Raw genomic sequence first — 18,103 nt, 5'->3', positions numbered from 1 at the left:
CCGACAGCTCTCACACTCACCGGAGACAGAAAGAGACGCAGACAGAACAGAAAAGAGAGAGAGAGTTTTATAGAGATTTGCATTCACTGTGTTTGTTCCTCAGCAGAAAACAGATCAGCAATGAAATCAGAGCTGTGAAACTGGCCATCAGTGCTGAAGAGAGTGACAGTGAATGATACGATTAAACGATGGCAGTGATATGATCAGAATAACAGGCCATGATGTCTAGGACACACATCTATCGATTGCACTGTTACATTATGCTGCATTGTGCTGTTTCAGGATGCACAATATATCAGTTCTACATTAGTGTTTTTAACCATTTATATTAGCCATTGTGCAGTTGTGCATGATGATTTCCTCTATTTTTACATCTAACGCTCACTTGAAATGATTTAAAGGTGAATTTTGCTGATTTTCAACCAGCTTTGGTGTGTTACAATGTCAGTAGTATATGTAAATGAACAGTGTGTATTCTTTCTCCCTGGTACCTACACCAAAAGATCCCTGTTTATTTGTCAGCAAAAGTCTGCCAGACGACATAAAACATTTTTGTATCTCTTTTCACAAACAGTTCAGTTTAGCCCAGTGCATTATGGGTATTGAAGTTTCCTCTTTGGCAAAAAGAAACGCCATAGATTTTTTTTCCTCTGTTTTGTCTTGTCATTTAGCACCTATTTAAAAAAAAAATCTGCTGCAAATACAGCCAAGTTTTATTAAAAGGAAATCTTGCCAGTGGTGAATTACTGCTGTAATAACACTGTAAAATGTAATCTTTATCAATGTGTGTGTGTGTGTGTGTTATTTCTATTTTCTGTGCAAAATAGTATAGTTTTAAATATTGTCCATTAAAATAATGATTAACTAATCTTTATTGCAGAGAATTTGAAAATCATTGTTGCGTTGTTTTGTATTGTTGTTATGTTGTGGTGTGTTATGCTTTACAAAAGCCTGGAGTGAATCTAAACTCTATTTGGTCTGAGCACTCACTTCTAATCAGTACAAGATTTTTGGCATTGGTTCGTTCATTGATTTCCTTAAGTTTGAGAGCCCAGAATTTGCAGCATGGCTACATTTTGTTTATCTGTTTTTTAAATGGATAAAATGCACAATTTTTTTTTTTTTTGTTTGTTTTAAGAAAATTTGAGTGGTCCAACACTACGGTGTGTTTTTTAGCATGTTGCTGTTTGGTTACTTGGGTCCTAGGGCTGATTGCTGTGGTCTTCTAAATGATTCCTTATCGGCCCAGAGCTGAAAGAGCCCTTGAACTGGTCTCTGATATTTTCATCCCTATATATGGCTCAATTTCATCCTATAAATCCACAGGATTTCTTTTGCCGTTTGATCACTTAGAAAAGTTATAGTACATCTCTCATCAATAAGTTCAATATTTTGCTCGCCTTAGCAAGTGCCACAATGAAAGTGTTCCAGGATGGTGTGTGGTTTATACAAGATTCATAAGGCTGCTTGTGGCAGAACGGCTCTATGTTTCATACTAAATTCCAAAGTTGCAGTGTAAAGGAACAGCTCATAATTGTTTCAGTATTTCGGCAGACTGAATGCCCTTCGATCCATCTGTCTCATTGGCTCTGCACTGAGGGAAATAGCACCTCTTCCTCTCAGTGATGGAGAACGCTGGGGTGTGGTATGACAAAGGTTGTCTCCTTCGATCGGCTCAGATACTGCTGAAAATGAAACATTACAGGCTGAATCAACACACTTATATAAACACTGCGATGCGCTGTTGTTTATTTAATGTGGTGAAAATACAGTCAAGCTGCCCTTTTGGAAAAGTAGTTAGCCACACTACATGTTAATGAGGAAAAATATTAAAGCTATTTAAGGGGTCAGTTTCTTTGTAAATATATACCTATCACATGGTTTTATTTATTTTGCAATCAGTGCAGTATTTATCTGACTGACAATCAATAAGGATCTCAATTAAAGTGACAGAATTATACCTGCAGAGGAGCCAGCTGAACATTTCTGCAAACTGATTAATTGAAATAAACAAGAGTCTTTCAAATGTATTAATGACCATCCCTACAGTATAAATTTCAGATATCTCTTGTTCTTTGAAACCACAATAATGGAGAAGACTGCTGACTTGGCAATGATCCAGAAGACGAACATTGACGCCCTCCACAAAGAGGGTAAGTCACAGAGGGTCATTACTGAAAGGTGTGGCTGTTCACAGAGTGCTGTATCAAAGCATATTAAATGCAAAGTTGACTGGAAGGAAGAAATTGGGTAGGAAAAGGTGCACAAGCAACAGAGATGACCGCAAGCTTGAGAATACTGTCAAGCAAAGCTGATTCAAACACTTGGGAGAGCTTCACAAGGAGTGGACTGAAGCTGGAGTCAGTGCATCAAGAGTCACCACGCTCAGACGTCTTCACGAAAAGGGCTACCAAGCCACTTCTGAACCAGAGACAACATCAGAAGCGTCTTACCTGGGCCGTGGAGAAAAAGAACTGGACTGTTGCTCAGTGGTCCAAAGTCCTCTTTTCAGATGAAAGTAAATTTTGCATTTCATTTGGAAATCAAGGTCCCAGAGTCTGGAGGAAGAGTGGAGAGGCACATAAACAACGTTGCTTGAAGTCCTGTGTGAAGTTTCCACAGTCAGTGATGATTTGGGCTGCCATGTCATCTGCTGGTGTTGGTCCACTGTGTTTTCTCAAGTCCACAGTCAACACAGCCATGTACCAGGAAATTTTAGAGCACTTCATGCTTCCTTCTGCTGACAAGCTTTATAGAGATGCTGATTTCATTTTCCAGCAGGACTTGGCACCTGCCCACACTGCCAAAGGTACCAAAAGCTGGTTCAATGACCATGGTGTTACTGTGATTGATTGGCCAGCAAACTCGCCTAACCTGAACCCCATAGAGAATCTATGGGATACTGTCAAGAGGAAGATGAGAGACACCAGACCCAACAATGCAGATGACCTGAAGGCCGCTATCAAAGCAACCTGGGCTTCCATTACACCTGAGCAGTGCCACAAACTGATCAACTCCATGCCACGCCGAATTGAGGCAGTAATTAAAGCAGAAGGAGCCCCTACCAAGTATTGAGTACATATACAGTAAATGAACATACTTTCCAGAAGGCCAACAATTCACTAAAAATGTTTTTTTATTATTGGTCTTATGAAGTATTCTAATTTGTTGAGATTTGTACTTCAGTCTGTGTGCATTGAATTTATTTAATACACGAGTTTCACAATTTGAGTTGAATTACTGAAATAAATGAACTTTTCCACGACATTCTAATTTATTGAGATGCACCTGTATGTATTTCTCTGATATACTTGGTATGTCTTTGTTTGTTTTTCTGTCCTTTTATTGTGTTTTTAAATATTTCATATTATTTAGGGTCTTCACTCTTCAACCACAATAGATGTAGCAGTTGCTTTTTATGTCTACAAATAATAACTTTATGTAAATGGATATGCTGCTTACATTTCAAGCTATTAAAATAATTGTAGTTGATGTACAGATATTTATACATATTTTATAGACTACAAGACTTTTATGCTCACCAAGGCTACATTTATTTGATAAAAAAATACAGTAATATTGTAAAATATTATTTCCATTTAAAAGAGCAGGTTTCAGTTAGAATATTTTTAAAATGCAATTTAATTCAGTGATGGCAAAGCGGAATTTTCAGCAGCCATTACTCCAGTGTTGCATGATCCTTCAGAAATTTGCTGCTTGAGAAACATTTCTATATTTTGATACATTGATACATTCTATTTATACTTCAGAATGTTCAAAACAACAATTTTTGTTTTTACATTGTAACATTATAAATGTGTCCTTGATAAATAAAAGTATTAATCTCTTTTGAATGGCAGTATACACTATTTCATTACTATTTTTATTACATTTTAATTTTACTTCATACATTTTAAAGTTTCAAAATATAAAGTTAACAGCATGTTTTTTTTCCACAAAAGTTAGTGTGAGATCACACAATAATTTGCAGACCCCATGATGACCCTAATTATCTGGCTGATGACGTGTTTTGAGCATTTGGGAAGTGTTGAGGTTCTTTGTGTCGATGTGCAGGATTTCTAGAGGAACATTCTGAGCTCAGCTGCAAACTATGTTTATTTTCTTCTGGGTCTGCAAGAGTGAAAGTTCGCTCACTCTTCCTGCCATGACTAACTGCATAATACCTCATGTTGTTATTTAGCTGTTAGTCACTCTAATGGCTGAGGCAGTGCACAGGAATGTCTTTCACGTAAGGTCACTTCCACAGCTCAAACTTTCTCTCTGACTTTCCTTCTCTGCCCACTCCAACTTTCTAAATCTTCAGAGTCTGCCAACCATTTAGCAGCGGCCATTTGCCTCTGTCTCTCTGTCTGTCTCTCTCTCTCGCTCTCTCTTCTGCCCTGAACGGAGCGAGTTGGCACATGGGCAGGCTGGCACTCTTCAGTACGGTTACTTATACTTTATTCTTGCTTGAGAAAAATAGGGAGGGATAGAGTGAGTGTGAGAGAGTGGGAGAGAAAGCAGAAAGACCGATCTAAAATGGCTGCCAACGGCAAACATCCTCTCTGCTCATGAAATGTCTGCCAAAAAGAAAAAAAAGCATAGATGGCTGTGTCGATGACTGATTCCTGGCTTGAAATGTAGCTTGCATGAAAAGAAATAGAAACAACTTTCACTGGAAGCAACCTCACTTTTACTGCAGTGACAGTTTTAGTATGGAAAACACATACAAGGACAAAAAGTTCTGAAGCGAGGGGCCATTAAATCATCAGCATGCTAAAGATATTACACGAAGCAGAAATTATGGTTCTGTTGAAGGAGAAGGAAGCAGCCCTCTTGATAGGTCAGTGAATGTTTCTCGGGTTACTAATTGACTAGACTTACGCATCCAGATCCAGATCGCACGACAGGTTGTAGTCCGAATAAGGAAAGCTACCAAAGCGTTTCAGAGTTTGAGTGCTTTACAAAATGGCGAGCTTGAGAGAAAATGGACGTTGTACGAGCACATTTTATTGCGTCATATTTTCCATCTGCATTTCTACTGCCATTCTTCTTTTATTTACGTTGTGAGTGTTACCTGTGTTTTCCCTTAGATTGGTGTGAAAAATATTTTTACAATTGGATTAGGTTTGGTTTTTTCATTACTGTCACTTTTTGAGAAATCGCCTTACAAAATGGCAAACACTACTCCATGCACCACAAAGAAAATGGCCGTCGTTCAAGCACATAGTATTGCATCATTTTCCATCTGCATTTCTACTTTTTCTTCTTGGACTTATGTCGGAAACGAAATGAGGAGCTCACGGTTGAAGCAATTCCTCTCTTATTTATGTTTTACGTTTTGGTGTTTTCAGCTTCACGGGTCCTTTTGGACACTGAGATGTGTCAGAGGCGCTCGTTGCCAATATCTCCCTCAAACTGACACTTTTATTTTTCCTTCCCTCCGATTCTCCTTGCCAGAGATTCGGTCTGAGGGCTGCCTGCCTAGAAACCGCCGCAGCTTTTGGCAGGAGCATACAGGACTCTGAAGACAGTCGTGGAGGAGAAAATCCGAGAGAGAGAACCGGAGCGTGTCCCTCTGTGTAGCTGGCAGCACTAATCATCCTGGCCTGCGAAGAATCGCAACGATGACAGACATGTTTATGTTTTTTCTTGGGTTATTTTTTATTTTTTAATTTGCAGCACTTTTAAGCATTGTTCGTCTTCTCTGGAACAGACTTCAGACCTCTCAGCATCCATCTGTCTCCTACTGTTTAAGGCCTCTCCAATTTTTCATAATCAAAACATTGAGTATTATGGCCCGGGTCCAACTGCTTCCTTTGGAAAGTCATTGAACTTTTGAAGATTTGTAAGGTTTATAATTCTTTTTTTTCCCCCCAGACCATGTGTATTTTACTTACAACAACATAATTAGGCTGCACTTTGCACATATATTTTAAGAAAACATTTCATATTTTGTGGCAGGGGAAAATTAGGCTGGCATCATTATCCAAGTGGGCGGATTGAAGATTAGTTGTGACGTTATAGTCAACATTGAATCCAAATTGACCATATTTTTTTTCCTAATGCACATTCCTGGTCTTGCTGTGATTTATTCAGCGGTAGCTTTTATTTCAAAGGTAAAAACGACTGTCTGGTTACATCACTTAGGCCATTCAGGCTGTTGGGTCATTAATCTGTTACTTCACAACTCCACTTTTAATGATCCAAACCTACTCGTGTTGGGCGATATGCGCCATAGTCATATCGTCCTATCGTCAGCCTGTGAGATCGCAGGATATTATCATGCTAATTTATTTAGTTATTTACTTTATTTAGTTTTATAGCCGGAGAGTGAACCAACTCCAGGGTAAGGCTAAAAGCAGCCTAATGTTAATGTAATCTATTAACTACAAATGATATCTTTTTAGTCAAGTAGCATATGGATGTCATGATATTCCTCGGTTTTTCAAACAGCAACTACAGAAAATGAGCAAAGAACATTTACATTATAAAACAACATCCTCACTCCTGTTATAATCAGTGAAGCTGTCTACACTCTATAATGAATAAATCTCTTATACTTCGCACGCACATCTGCACTTTATTGTTTATGATGAGAGAATTCAGTCAGCGAGCGCGCAGCAAAAACAACAAAACTCCGCTGTTTCAGCGATGACTCCTCTGAACGCCTCTGATTAGCCATTGCATTCATAAACTCAACAGAATCGTGAGGGGGGGACGTGTAAAAAGAAATATGGTGGAACAAATAACCTCTGATATTAATTGGATAATAATACTAGCCTGATGAAAATAATATTAATTATAATAATAATCGTCTCGATATTGTCAAAGGCATCAGCCACAGGCGTTATCCCTGACTACTGTCGATACATGATACTATTGACTATCGGTACAACCCTAAAACCTACCTTACATTTTGTTTAGCTGAATATCCTGTTATACTTGGAAATACGTCAGATTATGGAAGAAAAACAGGTTGCAAACTTAAATTCTCTTTGACATTATATTGTATTAGTTATAAAAGATATATATAAGAAATTTGCTCTGGCGTCGCAGTTGTGTTGCCGCTGCTTGTGTGTGTTTTCATGCATCTTGAGCAGTAGTTTGCGGTTGGCCTCTGAGTCCTGGAGGCCACAAAGAGTGTGAGAGTCGTAATGAAGCGTTGCATTCAGACGTGTGTAGCCAATCGGACTCTCCTCAGCTTTGAACTGGAGGTGGCGTGCGGCCCAGCTGATAGGGAGCTCTCTTATTTATTTATCCAGCTTGAGCTTTTTTACTGGCTTTTCTTTGAACGCCTGCCAGAGTCCTTTTGGTAACCCCTCTATTCTTTCATTCTCTATTCAGAAAATCCTCTGCTGCTGCTTGACTCAAATTCATTTTATGTGTTTATCTGCGTTTTCCCTCACATCTGTGTGGCAAAGAGCTGGAACGCACACAAACGGGAAGGTTTTATGGTTGGATTAGGTTGTTTTGTCATTATTGTGTTGCTTCAACGAGTTAACACTTTGGCAATACAATCCCTGTGCTCTGCCAGAGAAGACGGTTCAACGAGATTATGCTCGGCCTTGCCAAACAAGTTGAAAAGAAAGAGAATATTTGAATGGTTTTGCAGCACTTTGATACGGTGTGTTTCTCATTTACGAGGCTTATGAGCCATTTGGCCGAGCCTCAGCTCGTCAGGGTATCAGAGCACATGGCTGTATCAGTAACCTATGAGTGATTTATATAAAACATACAGAGTGTTCGCTTTCTCTGTTGTTTATACAGAAACATGTTCTTATGTCGGATTACCAAAGCTATCGCTGACATGATCAACCACACGCCAACATGTCAGAGGTTTCTGTTCATTGAAAATACGTTTATATTTGGGTAAAACTCAGACTCTTGGACTCAAGTTCTAACGCTGCTGCAATTTGCTTATGATTGCCATTTATAAAACTGCAGCATGTATAAAGTCAGAGTAATCATTCAAATGCTTATTATTTGTATGTTTTTAATATTCATACTTTGCTGGCGTAGTTGTTCCAGTAATTCAGATTTTCACTTGCCCTGCTAAGATTTTCTATTACCTGTAAAAAGACCTCAAAATTTTAGCATATATTTTTATGCGACAGAAAAATATTTATAATAATTTATAAATATAATTGTTTACATTTTATATTATTTAGTTTTTTTTTAGTTTTTTTTATTCTCTATTTTTCTATATTCTGTTTTGTTTGTGGAAAAAAAATGTTTTTTTTTTTTTTTAATATTTATATTTTTCTTTATTAAAAAAATACTTAAGCATGAATGTATGAATATGTATCTATTTCCAAGACATTAGTACTCAAATAACACGGGGTTGTTGTAGTTTTTTTTTTATTATTATTTTCAGATTTACAGTTTATTTCCCATAAAAAAAAAAAAAGTAACGTACACAGGGCTCGCAAAATCGCTAGCCCGACGTCCCGGGGCTATTGTGTTTTCTAGTCGGGCTACCTACTATGTATCACTGCCCTGCCCGACGGGCTACCTTAAATACAGGGATCCCACACAATGTTCCCTCTAAGCTGAGTGCGCGCGCACACGCGCAGAAGAAATAATGTGCCTCGCGCACACAAAAATTAGTTGGGAAACCATTTGATTGAATGCCGCAGTAAAAGGGAAAGAATAGCAATGCTCGGGCAAACCGCTATAGAGCTGATGTCACGACAGAGTTCGAAGCGGTGAATGCGGTTTACAGGTTTCATAGAAAGAGAACGATATGCACCAAATGAGTCGCTGTAGAAACTGAATACTTCAATGGTTGCGGTGCGCTCAACACGAGAGCCAACGCATACGCAATGACGTGAAATAAAACTTCCTCATGTATTAAAGAAGAGTGGCTTGAGTAAGTGCTGGAAATAGCGGAGGATGGGCAAAGAACGGTAACAAAACTCTGAAACATGTTCAGTCACACACAAGAGTATTGTACAAACTGTACTTCATAACGATGTTTAGACAGCTATAGAAGAATTCATGTGTTCACGTTTTTATATATATTTAAATTACAGATCTCAGCTTAAGTTTTGCTTCAGTTTGTATTCTATTCTATTCTATTCTATTCTATCAGTTTAAATAGTTTGTTTTGATAATATATTATATTAGGGCTATATTATAAACCTGATAAATAATTGACCTTGTTTTTGAGTCTTTGACTTTGAGTCTCTTGCTCATCAAGGCTGTATTCATTTCAAAAATACAGAGAAAACTGTTATATAGTGAAATATTATTGCAATTTCTAATATTGGTTTCCTATTTTAATACCTATACTATAAAATAGCATTTATTCCATTATTTAAAATCATCATTACTCCAGTCTTCAGTGTCCCATGATCCTTCAGAAATCATTCTAATATGCTGATTTATTATCAGTGTTGAAACTGTTGTGCTGCTTCATATTTATTTGGAACCTGTGTTTCTTTTTTCTTTGATTCTTTGATTAATCAAAAGTTTAAAAGAACAGCATTTATTCAAAATAGAAATATTTTCTAACAATAGAAGTCTTTACTATCAATTTTATCAATTTAACACATCCTTGCTGAATAAAGTTTATTTAACTTTCTTTAAACATGTTTAAAGTATCTTTAAAAAAGAAAGAAAAAAATGTATGAATAGTTTATATTGTAACAAAATCTCTATTTTGACTAAACCCTGTTCTTTTTAACTTTTTTTTTTTTTTTTTTTTTAGTATCACAGGTCCCAAAAAATACAGTATAAAAATAAATAAATAAAATAAAAAATCAGTGCAACTGTTTCCAACATTGATTAAAAATCAGCATATTAGAATGACTTCAAAAGGATCATGTGACTCTGAAAATACTACTTTGCTTCACAGGAATTAATTACATTTTAAAGTATATTAAAATAGAAAACATTTATTTTAAACTGCAATAATATTTCACAATATTATTTTGTGAAATAATATTCAGTATTTTTTTTATCAAATAGATACAGCCTTGCTGAGCATAAGAAACTTCTTTAAAAAAATTGATCCAAACTTGAACTGCAGTGTATTGTACAGTAAAAAAGTTTTCTCTGGTAACCTAAAATGTACATCATTTAGTTACATCAAGGGTCAAATCAAATATAAATAGCACATTAAAGTTAGAAGTTACACACTTTGTTGTGTGCGTGCTGTGCAGGTCTGGTATAAAGAATGTTTTTGCTCAGGTGCCCGAAATGTCCGCAAAATAGAGAAAAGTTTTGCTCAGCAAGAAAAACAAATTGAGGGAACATTGCTCCCACGGGTCCTTAAATTTGATACAACTAAACTGAAGAGTTTTTAAGGCCTTAGACAGTTTTAAATACGTTAAATGTATAAGAAATAATTTTTCAAATGGCCTTAAATAGATTTTTAAAAATTCTGCAAATACCTTGTAAATAGTCAAATAAAACTCTTTCCTTGATATTCATTGATATTTGTGTATTGAAAATGTTTTTGATTGACATTTATGGTCTTTATTTTATTTGGGCTAGTTAAATTAATTTTCGGGCTACCAAAATCTGAAGAGTACCTGCCCGAAGGGCTACCAGGGATTTAGAAATTTTGCGAGCCCTGGTACAACATATCAACATTTACCTCGAGGTAAACAGGCCTTGGTAAACATGTTACTTTCAGATAAAAATTATTTCACTTATATTTATATACCCACTAATTCGTTCAGTGCATCACCAAACTAAATGTTTCAGACTGCAAAGCATAAAAACATAAGATCAATGAATGTGACATTTAAGGTTTGATCCACCATAGTGTCAGAATTGTTGGACAAAATCAGAATATTGACCTCTATTCTCCAGGCCCCTTTCCAGGTCTTTATATATCTGTTAAGATAAACTGCTGAGTTGAGGACTAATGTCTCTCTCTCTCTGTCTCTCTTTGTCTTTCTCAGAGGCTGAACAGAGCAGTAGTCCTCGCACAGGCATTGGTTCAGATCAGGAGGACAGTCGAGCAGCCACCATGGGTAAGAGAGCACATGTACGCACACATTCACACAACCACATGTACAGGAATACTTGCAGTACACATGCATATACTGTGTGCTGCAGCGTACAGTGCGGTGCAGTCCTGTAAGCGTCCTATCCTGCACTATACAAACATCCTGTTTACACAAGTCAACCTACATGCATGGCTTCAAACCCATACCCACACACTGAATCTCTCTCTCTGTCTCTGCCCAGTTCATGTCACACTCCTACCCACATTCCCCTGTTTCAACAGAGATAGTCTAAAAGGCCAGCAATTTATTATGCATCAAGTGTAGATAAAAGTCTAGCTCAGTTTTTGGGGAAATTCTAGTTATACTCTAGTATAGTAACGATCAGGACAGTGGTTTTGTTCACACATTCAGTCCTGCTCATAATGCTCATAATATTATTATGAGACTGATGGTATGGCTGAGGTACTTTACTGCATCCATTGACTACTGTTTAAAATTGGTTTGTCAATTTTATTTGAGTTACAATATATATAATATTATATAGTGATTAATTTGTGGTTGTTGTGATTATGATAATATACATTACTGTTTAAGTTTAAGTTGTGATTTTTATTTGAAAGAAAATAATACTTTTATTAAGCAAAGAGACAAGAATTGCTGAAAAATGACTTGGAAAGTATTACAAAATATTTCCATTTCAAATTAAAGCTGTTTTTCTTTATAATCAGCATATTAGAATGATTTCTGAAAGATCATGTGACACTGACGACCGGAGTTATGAAAATACATTTTAAATATTAAAATACAAAACAGTTATTTTAAATTGTAATATTTCACAATATTACTGTATTTTTGATTAAATACATGCAGCCTTGGCATAAGAGGCTTCTTTCAAACACATCTTGCTGTCCCCAAATTTTTGAAACATTGTATAAAATGTTTTTTTTTTGCTTTACAAAATTCTATATTAATCACATAGATCAATATTTTCAGACAAATCCTCAAATTAAGGGAATTCAAAAGACAGTAAAACATTGTATCTGAAACTTCCTGTTGTCCATAATTCACTCCAACCTGTGTGCACTGGCAGAACAGACTCTGCTTATGTAAAACCTTGACGTTCATTCATTTAGTAGATGCTTTTATCCAGAGTGAAAACTAAATTGAATTTCGTTGTGCGTGAGATGCTGGCGATATGCTTGTGTTGGAAAGTTCCATCATTTATTCCATGTTTTCTTTTGTTTAACAGATGCTCCAGAGTTTCAAGAGAGCTTTGTAACTTCGGGCGTCTTCAGTGTAACAGAACTGGTGCAAGTATCAAGAAGTGAGATGCTTTTGTATTTTGTATAAGATACTTAAAAAGACAGTTCACCCAGAAATAAAATCTGGGTTGAATTATCATAATTTAGTGTCATGCAGCTTTAGAATTTTTTTTAGAATGCCGTGAGTGAATAATGACAGAATTTTCCTTTTTGTGTGAACTGTCCCTTTAAAAGTATCTCTGGAAGTCTGATCCATTTTAGTGAATCATTTTCTTGTCTTATTATCTCATCTGTCCCTTCCCACCTCCCACAAAGCATGTGTCCACATAGCAGATGCAAGCGTCAATTTCACAGCCGTTTTATGTCAGCTTTGACAGTTCCTCATTAGAAGGGATGGAATCCCGCCAGTCTGTCCAAAGTAATTGATTGTGTTTAGCTGAAATAATTTTTCTTCTTCCCAGTTGGCTTATAAGCGAGTCAAATAAGCGAGACCGCTGTGTATCACTCCTCACACCTGTGTGCAATCACAGTGTTTTACAAGTTACAAACAAACTGATAGATTGCGAATGGAGACTAATTAAATGTCTTAATGTGCATTATGGAGTTTTATCAGCATTACATGCTCAACATGCTCAAATCAGGTTTTTATTTTTTTTTAACTCCTACACAATATTTGATGCAAGTATTCATATACTGTAGGTCAGTCATGCTGAAACAACAAGCCCATTGTTCCCACTTTGTATTTACATACAACACATTCAGACATAACTGAACACACACAATACAGCCTGTCTATTAAGCTCGAGCAATTACTGTGCATTCCAACACACACACACACACACACACATACAGAGAGTAATGGAATGATATTAGGAAAGAGGTCAGCTCAGGTAAGAGCAGACATGCAGTGGCACAGATTCATAAGCCTCGCGTGGGCTTAAACATGAATGTGTGAGATTACACCCACATGATGCAAGTATTTAACAAGTCGTGCTATAAAACTCCAGTTTACTGTACACAAGATAACAATCACTTTACTGTGATAGTTTACTGTACACTAGATAACAATCACCAATGTTAACCATGTGAGTCACCGCTCAACTCCAAATATTCCTCTGTGTGAAGTTGCTTGGGGATTTATCAGAATGTCTGCTACAGTTTTTACTGTCCCAAACAAGAAGTAATGAGGCATTGCCTTGGTACAGTGAAGGTATCAAAAGCTAATTCTCTACAATGGTACTTTAATATATGCCATGGTACTGAATGATTACTATTTTCATTTACCACAGTGTTTATATGATACCCCAGGCTATTTCAAAGAATATTATGGCATTAGAATGACACGTTCAAAAAACATGGCATTGCTGTGAGACCATATCCAAAAAAAAAAAACGTGGCAATACCAAAGTACTTTTTTAGTCATGTTTAATACTGTTAATTGTTTAATATTGTTAATACATTGTCAATACTTTTATTCAGCTAGGATGCATTAAATTCATAAAAAGTGACCGCAAAGAGATAACTTTACAAAAGGTTTCATTTTCAAATGATGCTGTTCTTTTGAATTTTCGATTCTTCAAAGAACACTGAAAAAATGTTGTACTAAAATATCAGGCAACATGACTGTTTTCAACATTATTAATGATAAGAAATGTTTCTTGAGCACCAAATCAGCATATTAGAATGATTTCTGAAGGATCATGTGACACTAAAGACTGGAGTAATGATGCTGAAAATTGAGCTTTGCCATCACAGGAATAAATTACATTTTAAAATGTATTCAAATAGAAAACATTTATTTTAAATTGTAACAATTTCAGAACATTGTTTTACTGTATTTTTTATCAAACACATACATGCAGCCTTGGTGAGCTTAAGACACTTGAAACATAAAAAATATGATCGACTCAAATATACATAAATGCACAAAATAGTTCTACATCAAATGTTTGCTTTAACTGCTTTATGCTCATCATAACCTTTGTATGTGTGTGTGTGCAGCACCGGTGGTGACGGGCACGGCGCCGAACTTCTCTCTCGGAGAGCTGCAGGGTCATCTTGCTTATGATTTGAACCCTTCAGGGGTGGGAATGAGGAGAACCCTTCCCAGCACCTCCTCTAGCGGGTCAGTATACACGTCTCCACCACACATCTGCCTGCAGCAGGCACACATCCTTTTGTCAAAGGCACTATGTCCTTGAGCTAGTTTTGATTGGGGATGAGATCTAACGTGTGTGTGTGTGCGTGTGCGTGTACACAGTATGTGGTTTAAAAAAATAATTTAAAAAAGCTGCGGAAATCAAGCCGCATCTGTTTATCGCAATGCTAAATTGTCTCAAATTAAAATAAGGACTCCATCCATGTCCAGCTTTGATGAAGTCATGAGCATCCTCTGATTCAGTCCAGTGATACAATCTGATGTTAATTAAGGAGTAAACCAGATTTTACCCTATTGCCCACAGTTGTTGTCAAATTGTTCTGATGATGTCCATAAGTAATGACCTTTGACCCCTTGTTTTTAAATGACAGTCCTTTTCATAAGCAACTGTTTATATTTATAAGATAGATATAGAAAACTTTTATTCAGGTATTATGTATTTAATGTAGTTTTTGCAACTGAAAATATATCTGTCCACTACATAAACTCCATTTGTTTAATGAGTATTTAAGTGGGAATTTCCATTCAACTTCAAGACTGTTTAAAATAAGATAAGGCAACTTTCACAAAGAGATTTAAATGTATTACTATATATATAGTAATACATATATCTTGCTTGGGCTCCACTACAGTGTACAGATTTGCAGATTTCTCAAAAAGCTTAATTTTACATAAAGAAAGATTAGAAATTATTTTACTTTTAGTTAAGTACATTTTTGCATATTTTATTTCATAATGTATCAGACTTTGATTTAACTTTTATTTCTGCTCCAACAAAGGCTGTTGTGGCATCTAACCCAATTACCTCAAGACCAGAAGCAACGGCGGCTACACTGTAGATGTTTGTACGCCAGCTGTTGTTTTTGAGTTTGGTGGTCCTTTGTGTTGCAATGAATGCACCAGCCTGCAGCAGTTGCTGATTGGTTCAAAACTAAAATATGTTTGGTCTATTTATCCGAACCAGGGAGCATGGAGCATGTGAGATTTCAGGTTGGTTAGACAAGGCTTTGAGAGTTTTAAATGCACCTGTCACCATTTCGCCATGATAAATGTTAGCTGTTAACTATTTCTATATTGGCTGAATTAGACAGAGGGAGCCCGAGGCATTTCGAGCTCAAGACACCGGTACACCTTTGTGACAATAAGATTTGTCATGTGTGCATCACAGCAAAAACCACCCCAGGCGATACACAAAGCTGAATAAAAACATCACAAAACTACATCTTTACATACACCTGGGAAAGATGAGTGAGTGTGAAAGAATATGGCCCCTCACTCAGGTCTGCTGAGGGCAGTTTATTTGATTTATCTGCTTTTGTGGTTAGCCAAAGCCTCAGTCCTGATTAATGCGCTTATTTTCCATTAAACGCACTGCAAAGCTAAAACAAAAGGTGAATGTTGGCAAACTGCTCATCGTAGCCTGGTGCCTGGGAAAAGCAGGACCAAAGGAACACCCATAAGGCACGTCCAGACAGTTTGGGAGAGTATTTGTTTGTCTGTGTGAGAAATAAGGTTTAACTAAATCATTAATCATCATTCATTTTTTTTCTTCTCCTTTTTTACTCGCACAGAAGTAAGAGACACAAGTCAGGATCCATGGAGGACGATATAGACACCAGCCCAGGGGGCGAGTACTACACCTCTCCCAACTCCCCTGCCAGCAGTTCACGCAACTGGCAAGAGGAGATGGAAGGAGGTGAGCCTTGTGTTTGATCTTACAAGACAACATTTTAACATAGAAATACAGAGTTGCAAATTTTATCAAGTTTTCTGTATTCCATGAATTTATTTGGCAATAACTTTAGAACTGGGCCATGAACTTATTATAGGGACAATCCCTCTGTAGCAACCTGGGATAAGGCACAATGTTGGCTTATACTGCTGTGATTGCACCAGTTCCCTCAATCCTTGACCTCTACACCACACCACCCATAATAAAGTTTATTTTGTGCATGAGGGCTTGAATAGCTACTCCTTTTTACACTACTGTAGTAATCTAGTCAAACTACACTGTAAAAAGTTATCTAACCCTTAAAATTACTTTGTTCTATGTAACTTAATGAAGTAAGGTTGGTTCGGAGATATTTAATATTACATTTTTTATTATGATAATTTTACATATTTTTATATATTTTATTTTTAATATACTGTAATATCTATTAAAACCTGTAAATTTAGATTACTACAACGTACATTTTTTAAATTTGACATTTTCAGTGTTCTTTTTAATTTTGTTTTTGCTTTAATTTGTATTAGTTTTTGTGGTTTTAAATATCGGAGTGTCTATTTACACTAAGTGCAAATAGCCCGTCTTGTTGGCAAAGGCTATTTACACTAACTCCGCTCACTAACATATGATTGAGTTAGTCAACAAAAAAAGACGCCAACTCAGCATCAGTTTCAGTTTTGCAGGTGGTAAAACACGTGCTTTTTGACCCGAGTTCGAGTCCGCCTTTTGCCGAATGTTTTTTCTTCATTTTCAAATCTCATATTGCATCAGAAAGGCGTTTATTTTAAATAAAAATGAAGGAAATAATCCAAAAGTTGTAAATAAGAGTATCGGGTAGGTTTTAGGGTAGGTGTAGGGAGGGCTTTATTGTCCCAATAAGGTGGCATGCATTTAATAATTTGAATTCTAACTATAATTTGCGCTCAATACGTTATTATTGTGTATTGTTTAATATATATAAGTATAATGTACAACAATACTGAGGTGCAGATAATTGCCACTATTTGCAATAAGTAGTATAAATAGCAGAAAATCTTGCTATTTTAACAGCGTAAATAGAATCTATAGCTATTTGCACTCAGTGTAAATAGCATATCGTTACAAAATGCTGCTATTTTCACTTGGTGTAAATGGCATCCATCACTAAAAAAAACATGCTATTTGCACTTAGTGTAAATAGCATCTATTGCTGTTTACACTGAGTGCAAATAGCCGGTGCCTTTTAAATATTTTAATTTAGCTTACATTTCAGTTTTAGGAATTTTAGAACTTTATTTTTCATGTTTATAAGATGTTTAAATGTGTTTTTAAAGTTTGTTTTTCATTTAATACTTATATTCTATTTTATTTCATCTTTAACTTTTAAACTTTTATAGATAATAGATCAAATATTTTTAATAGTTTTTTTTGTTTTAATAGTTTTAGGTTTAGTTTTTGTTAATAATAATAACACTGGTCCATGGTGTGGTATTTCAGTTATAAAATATTCTAAAATATTTGGATTTTTGCCATACAAACATAATGATGCATAAATGCATGTCATTCTTAGAAGAATCTTCTTCTTCCTGCTGTCACTATGTAGTGTACAGGTGGAACTGAATTGACATGATCTAGTTGACATAAATACAAAACAATGAACAGAGGTAGAACTAATCGATTTGTCGACTATTGTGCATGCAGTTTTTCATCTCCGTAAGCATAGTCGTGGCCCTTATTTTTGACGCACATTCAGATGAATGACAAACATATCAGGTTTTCAACTGCAGAAGAGGAAGTCTAAAATCACAAGCTTATACTGGACTCGGATTTGAATTTCCTTAACGTAGTGCCAAATCCTAATTAATTCATGAACTCTCGTTTTTGTGAAAGTCTGCAGAAAGCAGCACTGCGCACTGTACTGTACTGTACCTTGGAGCAAACTCAGTGCTTGCTGTATCCTCATACTGAGAGAGACTTAACCGTTTGACCTTTTGACCCTTCAGTTGTCTACTCT

General features: G+C 36.2%; 1 protein-coding gene across 3 annotated transcripts in view; it reads left to right on the top strand.

Moving 5' to 3' along the window:
* LOC306849710 (nuclear factor 1 C-type-like) overlaps positions 1-18,103 on the top strand; it is a 104,876-nt gene that overhangs the window by 70,700 nt on the left and 16,073 nt on the right. For all 3 annotated transcript variants that reach the window (XM_079384959.1, XM_079384958.1, XM_079384957.1), the window contains exons 3-6: positions 10,914-10,985; positions 12,211-12,285; positions 14,225-14,348; positions 15,953-16,077. In XM_079384959.1, coding sequence (XP_079241085.1) covers positions 10,914-10,985; positions 12,211-12,285; positions 14,225-14,348; positions 15,953-16,077 — 396 coding nt within the window. The remainder of the gene's footprint in view (positions 1-10,913; positions 10,986-12,210; positions 12,286-14,224; positions 14,349-15,952; positions 16,078-18,103) is intronic.

Source organism: Barbus barbus (genome assembly GCF_936440315.1).
Source record: "Barbus barbus genome assembly, chromosome: 29".
NCBI classification, from domain to species: Eukaryota; Metazoa; Chordata; class Actinopteri; order Cypriniformes; family Cyprinidae; genus Barbus; species Barbus barbus.
This window is presented reverse-complemented; position numbering and strand designations above follow the sequence as displayed.